At 42.4% G+C, this 13,250-nt stretch overlaps 1 protein-coding gene across 4 annotated transcripts in view; it reads right to left on the minus strand.

Annotated features, from left to right (window-relative positions):
• Window positions 1-861: 861 nt before the first annotated feature.
• Window positions 862-13,250, minus strand: part of LOC122944084 — a 37,618-nt gene continuing 25,229 nt past the window's right edge. For 3 of the 4 annotated variants that reach the window (XM_044302306.1, XM_044302303.1, XM_044302304.1), the window contains 7 exons: window positions 12,213-12,299; window positions 10,736-10,792; window positions 8,836-8,898; window positions 6,707-6,778; window positions 5,002-5,076; window positions 3,540-3,599; window positions 862-2,298 (listed from right to left, as the gene is read on the minus strand). In XM_044302306.1, the coding sequence (XP_044158241.1) occupies window positions 2,279-2,298; window positions 3,540-3,599; window positions 5,002-5,076; window positions 6,707-6,778; window positions 8,836-8,898; window positions 10,736-10,792; window positions 12,213-12,299 (434 nt within the window). In that variant the 3' untranslated portion in view covers window positions 862-2,278. Of the gene's footprint in view, window positions 2,299-3,539; window positions 3,600-5,001; window positions 5,077-6,706; window positions 6,782-8,835; window positions 8,899-10,735; window positions 10,793-12,212; window positions 12,300-13,250 lie in introns of all 4 variants that reach the window. The other variant, XM_044302305.1, reaches the window with a different exon arrangement.

Genomic DNA, 13,250 nt, shown 5'->3' on the forward strand with positions numbered 1-13,250 from the left:
TGATATCAGGTCAGCCGGAGTGGTGACTTCAAATTTCGCGCGGGATCTTCAAGCAAGATGGTCAGTCCAGGAGATCACGTCAGAACAAGGGAAGAGGCAACGACAAATCCGTAAACAAGCTGAGGTCAAAATCCGAGAGGTAGCGTCAAGGTACAGGGAGCAGGCAGAAGAGGTGTCAAGAGGCGGATCGAGGTTCAATTCCAGAGGTAGCTTAATAACAAAGTACACAGCCTATAGGACGAAAATCTCAGGCAACCTGTAGCCAGCAGTCCGCCTGTATTTATAGTGGGGAGTGAGGATCATGTGACGTGGCCAGCGTTACATGACTGACAGACAGACAAGTCGAGCACCGAGTGATCAGCTCAGCGCTCAAGGCAGACCTAGGAACAGAGAGCCTCCAGCAGCAAAGCCGCCCTGGGAACGAGGCCGAACACAGATCCACGCTCCCGAAGCTAAGCAGCAGGTCTGCGGCTGATGGGAGACCGAGTGCGCCTTCAGCGCCCCGTTACATTTATATTATTTATGTTGTTTTGTTTAATAAAATGGCTGTTGTGGCCAATTAAAATCCACTTAATGGAGTTGTGTCTTTATTGGGAAGTGGGAACTTTTCGGGGTGGAGAACGTGTTGACAATACCCTTAGTCATGGTATAGTGGTGACTGAATTCATAATAGACGTCAGTGCCAGTACTGAAGGTGCAGTACCAGAATAGAGAGCAAAGTACTCTTATAACAGACAGTACTGCCAGTACCAGTACCGATATAATAAACATTACTGCCAGTACCGATATACCGTAATAGACAGTACTGCCAGTATAGAAGGAATAGTACCTATAAAAAAAAAGACAACAGCAACTATAAAAGCCAGCAAAGAACACATTTGTTATTTTTTATTAGTGTCAACATATACCACAGCAAATTACTCATATTGTAATTAATCACACTAGTCCCTGCCCACCATGGGGTTAAAATGTAATTTTCTGTTTAACCAGCCTAAAAAGTGTTTTTAGTTTCAAAAATTGACTTGTATAAAAAAAAAAAAATGATGATTACTTACTCGACAGATCCAGTTCTGCAGCTCTGTTCTCCCAGCAGAACTCTACTTTCCCATCTTTTGTGTGGGCATCACGTCAACAACATGTGATCGTTGCAGCCAATCACTGGCCTCATCAGTGTGGCGAAGAGGCTAGCGATTGGCTGCAGAAGTCAGATATTGTCAAAGTGACAATACTACTGCAGCCAGTGCAAAGTTCTTAAAAATTTGATTCGGCTGCTTTGCTGAATTTTACAAAAATTATTTGCTTTGTGATAAATTACTTCGTCATGAAGCGCATTTATTTGTAAATAGCGGGTAAATGTATAGGGAGTGGCAATCCCCCCCCCCCCAATCATTGAACCCCTCAGAGGCCGCGTTCATTGCTGATCGTGGCATCTGAGATCCATATTAAGGCCTTTCACGGATTACTCAGTTAAAAAATAAATAAAAAAACAAACAAAAAAAACATTTGATCGCGAAGAGGCAGCGTGGCCTTCTTGCTTTAAGATCCGGCATGAAATCTTGCATGGTGTGTGATGATATCAGGTCAGCCGGCGTGGTGACGTCAGATTTTGCGCGGGATCTTCAAGCAAGATGGCCACCGCTGCCTTTTCGCGCTCAAACGGATGAGGTAAGTATGATTTTTTGGGTTGTTTTTTTACCGCCATTTCATGGAAATTCAGCTTTGCGGTGAATAAAATTTATCCTGAAATTCTGATTGATTTCCACTTAGTCAGCTTCGATTCACTCAACACTGAACAGAATCATGGTGGGAGAACCAGAGTAGCGGTGTGGGATCTGTCAGGTAAGTAATCTTCCATTCTTTATTTCAGGTTGAACCCCCGAGTTATCCTGTTTCCGCTTTAAAACGGACAATCCCTTTAATATAACTAAACTGTAGGGTCGATATTACAAACACAACACCCAGACCCCTGCCCCAGTTCATCTACAGTACACCACCATAGGGTTCTATGGGGGGTCTAAGTATGTTTCGGTAATAGTGGAGGAGGTTTCTGGTTTAGGTTGTAATATGGACCCAGCCTAATTTAGGCATTACAGACCCTACGGACAATTTTCCATGTCTGATGATTTATCCATTTCATCAGGAGAGTCCATCAGCGTTCTTCTCATCACAGAACTCTTGCAATATATCTGTTTCTAGTGATTCAGAGTCCTAGGATTGGTAGACAGGCTGCTCATATCTATATTTGTCCCCGCGGTCACAAGGTAAGAAGTATGTTCTGTTATCCAGTTTTCTTAGAGCCTGGAAAATATAGCAAATGACACATAAAACCACATATAACAGTGAGAAGTATATTCCATATACAGTACAGACCAAAGGTTTGGACACACCTTCTCATTCAAGAGAATGCCAAGAGTGTACAAAGAAGTAATCAAAGCAAAAGGTGGCTACTTTGAAGAACCTAGAATATGACATATTTTCAGTTGTTTCACACTTTTTTGTTATGTATATAAAATTCCACATGTGTTAATTCATAGTTTTGCCTTCAGTGTGAATCTACAATTTTCATAGTCATAAAAATAAAGAAAAAACTCTTTGAATGAGAAGGTGTGTCCAAACTTTTGGTCTGTAATATATATATATATATATGAAAAGGGGATTTCTAATATTTTTTGGGGTTGTTCTACATATTTTTAAAAACGTTATTCAACTATTTTTCATTTATTAAATTTTTTCTCACCATAGGGGGCTTAACTCCTTGATTACAGTGTAATATTTCTGTAGGAGATTTTTACAGACAGATGCAGGATGTAAAGGCAGCTGGAAAATCACAGTTCTAGGGGCCTTCAGAAGTCTCCTGATTATGATGGAAAGACAGAAGGTGCACCCTATATCTTTCTAAGCTCTCAGATACCACAGTTGCTATTAACTGCAGCATCTGTTATCTCCAATCCTGGCAGTGAGAGCAGGGTGCCAGTTGTATAATATCTCTTAAGCCCGCACCATCAATGCCCTCTACTATTACACCACTGAGCATTACCAACTATTTATACTAGAGTGAAGTATAGTACAAAACTGGACATATCGATTAGATTAATATTAGCCAAAACCTCCGGTTTCAGACCTATCAAATGATTATGGGGACTTTCCAACATTCCCCAGGCAGCAAGTCTGGAAGAGAGATGGATTAGACAGGCAGACTTCAACATGCCTGATCTTTTTGATCTCACATGAGATAAGCTTCAGCCAGGGATGTCCAGCAGAGACTTACACCTCTCTCACCATTCAGAACATACTATATGCATGCTCTGCCAACCTGAGTACAAACGTGTATCAGGGCGTCAAGATAGATAGTTGTCAGCTGTCTAAAATGTATGGTCAGTCCTGAAATGTTCTGTGTTGCTTCCAATATGCATACTGACTTTTGGGTATAATATTGGGTACCATTGGCACTAAGATATACACACAGCTGTTAATGTAAAAGTTTCTGAAGTTGTGAGAACTTGCAGTTGGTTGACCTGGAGTAGTAATAGTATATTTACCTAGCGTAAATCTTCCCACTAAGGGCAGAAATTGTTCCACAACAGTCCGGATTCTGTAAACTGAAATGAACAAGAAAATGACAAATTGTACTCAGAGGAAGCATCATTAAAGGAGATATTTGAAATCATGACCTATCCTCTAGATAGGTCATCAGTATCTGATCGGTGGGGGTCTGATACCCAGGACCCACACTGATCCGTTGTTTGAGAAGGCACTGGTGCTCACAGTAGCGCAGCGGCCTTCTTCCAGCTTTGCCTGCGCCATGTGATGGCACATTCATCTGTCACGTGGCCTCGGCACAGCTCAGCTCCATTGAAGTGAATGGGACTGAGCTACTGTTGTGATTGGTGAGCAGAGAGAAGGCAGCGATGCCACTGCGAGAGCCGGTGCCTTCTCTAACAGCTGATCGTCAGGGTTCGATCTGATCAGGAAAACCCTTTTAATAATTACATTCATTGTTAGGAATTCTTTATATACAGTACCTATCCAATACTCTAAGCGAAGAATCTTACTCTTTAAAATGAGGTTCTGCAGCAGCTGATGTATATGTAACTGCATATAGAAATTTTTAAGCAGTTGTGACTCAGAACTGCAGCTTCTGAAGAGCCTCCTTTGTACAAAGAGAGAACTATATCTTTCAAAAGCAGTAGATAGACTGCTTCTGTTACAAGAGATATCAGCATCTATATAAAGCTGCCCATGCACCTTAGATCTATATCCACCAAATTCGCCCTGTTTTGGTGGGACCAGCCAACAATCTATTGTGTATGAGGCCTCCTGACTAATGTTAGGTAATATAAGGATCAGGCATGTTGGATTTTATTGTTCTTAGTAGATGAGATGCTTCCAGAGCCCTTCTCCACACTGCCTATTCACTACATATACATGCTCAGCACAGGGATAAACTGCTGGGAGTTATCTGAAATTTCATCAGTAGGATAAGCAGCATCTAGGTAAAACTAGTCATGGACATTAAAAGTGTTTTCCAAGATTTTATAACTGATGACCTATCCTCATCATAGGTCATCGGCATCTGATCGGTGGAAGTCCGTCAACTGAGATCATGCTTGAGTAGGCATCGGCCCTCCTGTGAGCACCGCAGCCTTCTGCGTGCTCACAAAGCTATGTGACCAATGAAGGCGTCATCACTTAGCCTAAGAAAAGTTAAGAGAAGGCCGAAGCACTCACAGGAGCACCGATGCCTTCTCAGACAGCTGATCATGGAGGCCTGGGTGTCGGACCTCCGCCAATCAGATACTGATGACCTATCCTGAGGAAAGATCACCAGTATTGAAGTTTCGGGAAAACCCCTTTAAATGTATATTGACCAAATCTGCCCATTTCAGTGGGTTCAGCAAACCATATGTGTGCGAGAGAATTAGAAGAGAGATAGCAGTCGGTTGAACGATCATTTGTAGACGGTTATGTGTATGCCCAGTATAGATTAAAATCTCTCCTTACCCAATCCAAAATAGATTCCAATGGTTTCCAGCGTTGCAAATGAAAGTAAACCAAAGCCGGCTGAAACTGTCCAGTCTAAAAGATATATCCCAAGAAATATAATAGAATATGTTATACTTTTGGGGTTTGGAAATCATTAGCAGAAATAAATTTCCAAAATTTTTTGCATAAGCGGTTTACATAATATAGAACGTTGTCATCAATTCAATTCATGTAAGATACAAAAGGGTATATATACGCACCATATCGGTAAGTCATGCAGCTGCTATGGGGTCATTAAGAAAAAGGGTCCCTGTGCGGTTGGGTGGTGCGTACCTGTGCAGTAGTGTCCTCTCCAAGGAAATCACACTGCTCTCAACATGGGCGTGTGGAATTTGTAAAAGTCATGGAAATTGCAAAGAGGGGGGGGATACGAACACCAGACCATTCTGTGATGGGGGGCCCAATACGTTGTTTGCCTTGAAATTCCCTATCTACTATGTACTCCACTATGGCTCATGTTTTTATTGCAGCGGGAGGTTCCATATCCTGGACTTTTAAAGGGGTATTCCAGCAGAAGCATTTGCCACCTAAACAGGGGGTAGTTGATAAATGTTCAGTCAGTAGGAGACCAACCAATGAGACCCCAACTGGTCGTATAAACAAGACCATCTGCAAGACCATGAGAAGTTTGAATAGAGAGGTGGTCAAGTATGCGTCCTGCTTTGTACTTACAGAAAACTCTGCATTGGCAGTTTCCATCAGTAGACTTTGACTGGATCGGTAGGGCTTATATGCAACCACCTCGCTTTCTAGTGGCAGTTAATCAATTATCAGAATAGTTTCCTTTACAGCAATGATCGTCATTATCTGCAGATACCACCAGCAGGAGGTAAGTGCCCCTGACTTATATTTGATCAAGACCACTTGCAACGGGCGCCTCCCTTTAGGGCCCTCTGTATATAAAACGCGCCCCAGGTGTAGGAATGTCGAGTGGTATAGTGTGGACTAAAATGTCTCGTTATGTGTGTCACGGTGCTCCTACCTGGACCCCAGGCTTTTGCTCCGAAGCAATAAATAGGGGGAATAAGTGAGGGATTTGAAAGAAAGATTGAGTCCAGACCTTGTATGTAGTTAAACAGCAGCTTTACTTGAATAAACGTTTATCAGAAACGGTCTTCAAGCTTTGTCTTGGTCCCAGCAGGCTTTAGAATCAAACTGGCAGGCTTGCTCAATAACTCTGCTTTCTTTCTCTCTCTACTGTACTGACAGGTTGCTTAATACTCTGCTTCTTCTGTATGCTGCACTATACTTTGTAGTCGGACTCTGGGTTAGGCCACGGAACTTTCCTCCTGGCTCCTGAGGCTTCAAGCTTTGACCTAGCAGGGGGTAAGCTAGACTAACTCACTGGTATTCACCCTTCCATCAGGAAGTAGGACTAGACCACTTCTCCACAGAGGGGCGGTTAGAATGGAATGGAAAGCTCCATTTTATCTTAATATAGCTCTGCCGTGTTTGCTGCCACCTGCTGGAGAACCAGGCACATTACATGTGAACATGACAGTTACAAACATTAGAAATGCACAGTGTGGAGGGTTGCAGTGTGCAAAATGAAATTTCTAGCATTGGAATGTTTCTGGATGTAGAGGAATAAATGACAATTATATTTAGACATGGGAAATATCCCATTATTATTTTCACAATTTCCCTGCCACGTTGTACTTACCACTATAGTAGTATTCACATACCAGGACGGCTCCCAGCGCAAAACACACAATTATGAAGTGAAAAAACTCATCTACAGAAAAATAAAATTAGTTTCTAAGAGAATATCCTGTACCACAGAGAACAGTTTATACAAAGCAGGGTTAGGTCCAACAGTAGTTATCCATTGAAGATTAGACAAATACTGGGGTAGATTTATCAAAATTGGTGTAAAGGAAAACTATAGAGGGAAAAGTTTAATAAAGCAAGTAGAATTAAAATTATATATATATATATATATATATATATATATCTTTATTTCTTCATGTCAATAAAAATATTGGACATCATTTCTTCTACTTCTGACGCGTTTTGACCAATTTAGGCCTTAGTCATAGGAATGATGTACAATATTTTATTGACATGAAGAAATAAAGATGAATTTTAATCTTACTCGCTGGATCGAACTTCTCTCTATGGTATACAAAGGGTGTGAACCCACTCCAGAGCCCTGCTGAAGTCAGTGAACTGACCTTCCACCTGAGAGCTGGACCCCACATCCACACAAGGTAAATTAGAACTGGCTTAAGTTGCCCATAGCAACCAATTAAATTCCACTTTTAATTTTTAACAGCACCTTTGGAAAATGAAAGGTGGAGTCTGGTTGCTATGGGCAACTAAGCCAGTTTTTATTTACACCAGAAAAAAATGTGGGGGGGTTCAGCCTGCACAACCCTGTATGCAGGTGCACATTGCTATGGCGAAATACAGATACAAACGTAAAAACACAAATGCAATCGCACTCTGCAACCAGCACTCTGCCCTGCCTTTATGCTGGATGTTGAATGAGGCATTGGTGTACATTTTGGCCGAAGCGTAATAAGCCACTTACCACGTCAAGGTCGGCTCCATGAGTGGTCCCTAACACTAGTTCCTACCTGTTATGGGCCATGACAGCCACACAAAGTCCAGGAGGCGTGGCGATCTCCAAGCAGTCATGCACACCTGACCAGTTAGTCTGCCCTGGAGGCTGGTTTTAAAGTCAGTATAAAACTGAGTCTGCTTATACAGCACCTACCAGTAGCCATTTGGCTCCAGGAGAAGTATATAGTGGGCTCAGCATGCATGTTGGTACTTGCATCCCTGGATCCGATGAAAGCTGTAATGGCACCGGACGGGGTTAAAAGCAGAGTGTGCTTGGCGTGCATGCTGTACCTGCTCTCCCTGGACTTTGTGTGGCTGTCATGGCCCATAACAGGTAGGAACTAGTGTTAGGGACCACTCATGAAGGCAACCTTGACGTGGTGAGTGGCTTATTACGCTTTGGCCAAAATGTACACCAATGCCTTATAAAATGTACACCAATGCCTTATTCAACATCCAGCATAGAGGCAGGGCAGAGTGCTGGTTGCAGAATGCGATTGTATTTGTGTTTTTATTTACACCAGTTTGATAAATCTCTCCCATTGTATCTATGCCCTAATCGCATCCACCTACTTAATCTATGTATCTATATATCTATTTATCCATCTATTTGTCTGTCTATCCATCTAATTATCTGTCTCTATCTTTATTTTCAAAACCGCAGTTCCCTTCTTCTGACATTGATAAGCATTAAAAAATAAAATGTCACCACTAGGTGGCACTTACACAAATACAGATTTTTTTTTAAAGCTTCCAATGCATTGATGGGCGGTGTGTTGCACCTGTATGCAGTGAGCTCCCTCTAGTGACAGCTGAAAGGAAGAAGCCAGAACAGTACAGAACCCCGACCCTCAGTGACATCAGGCCTTAGGCTAGGGCTACACGACGACATGTGTCGCGCGACACATAGGGCACAACTACACTGCAACATGTGTTGCGCGATATTGATGTCACGTGACAATTTTTAGAATTATAGTCTATGGTGTCGCACTGCGACATGCTGCGAATGCAACGCGACAGTCGCAGAAAAACCTTGGATTGGTTTTTTGCTACTCTCGTGTCGCAGTATGTCACAGTGTGACACCATATCATTATAAAAATTGTTGCGCGACATTGGTGCAATCAATGTCGCCGTGTAGCCCTAGCCTTAGAGCACTAATGAGGTGTGTCTAAGTGGTAGGTCCAATATTGCTAATGGATATTAGAGTAAAGAAGCTGAGCTCATACCATCTTTTTTTATTCCCCATGATCTTCTTTGGGATTTTCCTTGATTTTTGTCAAATTTACCTACTGAAAATAGCAAAAGGAATAAAATAAAACATGGAGCAGTACAGTAAGTTGAGAAATAATCCTTAGAAGACCCACAATACGGTAACACTGCATTAGGGCGCACGGTCGGGTTTCTGCATTCAGTTTTGGAAGCCAAAACCAGGAGTGAATTAAAAACTGAGTGCAGGTTTGTGTGCAGAAAATTGCAAGAAATATGCACCAAAACCACACATAAATCCGCACTATTTGGGCTCATGCACACGATCGTTGTTGTTTTGCGGTCCGTTTTTCATGGATCCGTTGTTCGTATCCGAGGTTTTTTTTTCCTCTGATTTAAGTCCTCTTTTATTCCGTTATTCCACAAAACATATCCGTATGCGATCCGTTTTTTGCAGATCGTAAACAGAAACAGTAACTTATTAATCACCAAACACATGAGCAATATGGGCTGGGCATAGTACAGTATGGATCCGCAAAATACAGATGACATACGGATGTGTTCCATTTGTGTTCCGTATTTTTTGAGGACACATTGAATTGAATGGGGCTTCGGACCGTGATTTGCGGACAATAATAGGACATGCACTACTTTTTTGCAGAACGGAATGCGCACAGAGTACCTTCAGTTGTTTTTGGGAACCCATTAAAGTAAATGGTTCCGTATACGGTCCGCAGAAAAAACAGAACGGAAGCGGAAAGAAAATACGTTTGTGTGCATGAGCCCTTTATTACAGTATTTTTTGCAGTTTTCATGCAGTTTTTGGAGAGAACTTCATCCGTTGCGCACAAAAAAACACAACAATTGTGGTCAATTTCCTCGCCTAAGAAAAAAAAAAGATAAGAGTACGTGAGATTTGTCTAATCTCATAAACTTTACTAGTACTGCATAACACTGCACGTAATTCGCACGGTGTGCAGCCACCCGAGGACTTTCTCTCCTTTTATGATCCTCTCCTGGTCTTGGCTTCCAAAACTGCATGCAGAAACCTGACCGTGTGGTCGTCCCCTTACCGCTACCTAATGAAACAGGCTGCAACAACAAAAAAATTGCATGCTGATGTGCACAAATCTGTCTCTAAGGGCTCATGCACACGACCCCGCTGTGATTTGCAGTCCGATCCTCAGAACACGGATGCAGACCATGTGTGTTCTGCAATTTTCGGAACGAAGTGGGCCGCCCATAATAAAAACGCATATTCTTGTCCACAAAAGGAATAATTATAGGACATGTTCTATGTTTTTTGCGGGGCCACGGAACGGAGCAACGGGTGCAGACAGCACACGGAGTGCTGTCCACATCTTTTGCGATCCCATTTAAGTAAACGCGTCTGCATCCGAGAAAGAAAGAAAGAAAGAAAGAAAGAGAGAGAGAGAGAGAGAGAGAGAAAGAAAGAAAGAAAGAAAGAAAGAAAGAAAGAAAGAAAGACTCCTCCTGACCTCTGCACAGGTCACAGAGCATGTATAGCATGTCCCTTTAAGGTTACCATAGTCTCAATGTGATTGAGAATAATGATCATGCTGTATAATATACAGTTTTCTTGCTGTATTGTAAAACGAATTGCAGAAATTACCACGTTTCCTGTCATTGATAGAATTTATTCAGATTGGAACCTGCACATTTTTTAGATTTTTAGCTACCCTCTGTAGGCAAGACTGTGCTGCCTCATTTTTAGCTTCTTCTAACGGTGTATTCACAGACAGCAGAACTTTTGCAGAATTTTTGCAACCGTCTAATCCATCTAAATAGGGCTTGCAAACCATGTGCTTGCCTCCTGAACAACCCCATTCAGATAAAATTAAAAAATTCAGCTGCAGAACTTTATGCAACCAATCCTTACAGGCATGGAGATCTCATTACCTTTCTCAGAAGCAGAAGTATCTTCATTGATGTCTTTCTCTTCCAGATCTTTCTTCTCTGTTAGTATAAAGCATACATGGTTACACATCAGACATGAATATCTATTTTGCTTTGCATTTTTATCACTGGGGTTACCGCAACTAAACCTGGAATGTGGGCAGCACGGTGGCTCAGTGGTTAGCAGTAGTTGGTGCTTTGCAGCGCTCTGGTCCTAGGTTTGAATCTGACCAAGGGGAACATCTGCATTGAGTTCTCCCTGTGTTTGTCTAGGTTTCCTCTAGGTACTCTGGTTACCTCCCACACCCCAAAGACATACTGATAGGGAACTTAGATTGTGAGCCCCATTGGAGACAGCAAGTGCAGTGCCCATGTTTGAGGTGGCCCCAATGCTATCTTAGGTCCTCCAGACACAGTCAAGGCGTTGCTGCTTTCCAGAAGGGATAGTAAGGCGTGAGGCACGGCAATAGACTAGTGTGCTTTACTGGAGGAACTCAAGTGCACAATAATACAGTCAAGGTACTAAGCTTGTTCTCCAGTCTCCTCCCTGGCAGAAGTAGGTTTCATGCTAAGGAAAGGCCTGAGCTACTTGTCCCTGTCTCTTTCAGAAGGTAAGCTCCTTGGCCAAAGGCTTATGGCCCAGGGTCTGTGACTGTCGTCCAGCTGGCTCCCTGGTCACAGGGCTGGTGACCCAGGATCTGTGGCAGAGTATCAACATCTCAGCGTCTTCTTTTGGTAACTCATGCAGTCTGCCAGAGTCTCTCCTAACTGGTCCCTATCTGCAGACAACTAAGGGCCCTGACTGGTCTCCTTATATACAGTTTCTAACTGAACTAGAACCTTCCAGTTGGAGGGGTGAAGTGGATAAGCACAGAGTTGTACAATAAATTCTATAGATACAGTACATCATGCATATAGAGGTCTACAGTGAATCCACAGAGAAGTGGCCTACATAGAAGAGAGGGCACAACAGCAAGGAACAACCTGGGCTGTCCCACTCAGATGCATAGTTTTGTCATCTGGGACCAGTGGCGTAACTATAGGGGTCGCACCGGTCGCAGTTGCGACCGGGTCCCTAAGCCGGGGGGGGTTGAAGGGGATTCCTGCAGAAGGTCTCGCCACTCATTAGCAAAGGGAACAGATCAACCAAGTCTGGGCCATCTCTATGCCAGGACCCCATAGCAGCCACGCGAGGTACCTCAATGGTGCACATACTTGTGCAGTACAGTCTGTTATATGAATGTATGTATGTCTGCAAACACAGCACAGTCCAGCAGTGACCCTGAGATTTTAGCTCAGAGACTCAATGTTTAAAGCAACCATATTGTAAAGTGCAAGATGATTTGTAGAAGCCAGACATCCTCTTTAAATACGGATTTTCATTTATTGTTGTACATGCGGCAATTCTTTGCGACCGGCAAAACTGCTGTAAAGCAGTAAGCTGCTAAAAAGTGCGACAAAACCAAAGCTATAGACCTACCATTTGTATTAGGTGAGGCATTCTTTTCTTCTTTTTTCTGTATAAGTGGCCGCATGGGTGCTACCTGGGCAGCTGGCTTAGCAAATCCTAAAACACAATATAATCCCTATTAGATTATGTTCACGGTGCTCTGATTTTAGTGGATTCATTTTTACAGAGAAATAGACACATTCGCATTATAGAAACCATGAGCATTGAGAGGACAATAAACCTGCAATCCTGAATATAAAGTATTACCTCTCCATCCCCCACACAGGTATAATATAAAGACCGCCATCTGATCCTGCCCTCTGTATGTACTAAGGTGACATTACTGACAATCCGTATGCTCCTGCAACCAATGCAAATGTTCCCAATAATAACATTAAAGGGGTTATCCAATGAATAATGTAAAAAATGAAAATGAGTACATGGCAACCTCTTTCTAACAAACTTAGAACCAACCCTGTGTCTCACGTGGATCCGGAGATCTCCCCATTCCTTGCTTCAATTGCTCTGCTAGATTTATTTGAAGCTGGCAGCTCGGGGGGCATGTCCTTTGTACTGCAGCTGGTGGCAGTTGAGGGATAGAACTGAGCACGTGCTTCCATCTCAGTGGGCAGGACAAAGTATTTTTAAAAAGAGTAAACAGCAGGGGGCGCTATACAGATAGATTTTTAATGACATGCAATTACAAAAGTATTCAGATCCAGATGCAGGCTTGGAAAATCTAGAATGTTTTTTGTGGGGACAGCCCTTTAAAGGGGTTGTCCTGAATTAGGAAAAAATAATAAAACAGTGCCACTCTTGACCAGTGATTAACTAGATCTAGTATATAGACACAAACAATAGGGACACGGTTCACTATTCATTCTCTTTATAATATGGACTAAAGACTAATTAGAGTTCCAGAGCCTGCTCCTGGATCATTGGCCCTTATGCCTGAAAACCTTAATCATTCAATTTGATGTCTATCAAAATAAGAATAGCAGGTTGCATTAGGGATTAATTTAAAGGCCTTCAAATAATTTTGTGCTTAAAAATGTATCTAATACTAAA

Source organism: Bufo gargarizans, chromosome 7 (assembly GCF_014858855.1).
Source record: "Bufo gargarizans isolate SCDJY-AF-19 chromosome 7, ASM1485885v1, whole genome shotgun sequence".
Classification (NCBI taxonomy): domain Eukaryota; kingdom Metazoa; phylum Chordata; class Amphibia; order Anura; family Bufonidae; genus Bufo; species Bufo gargarizans.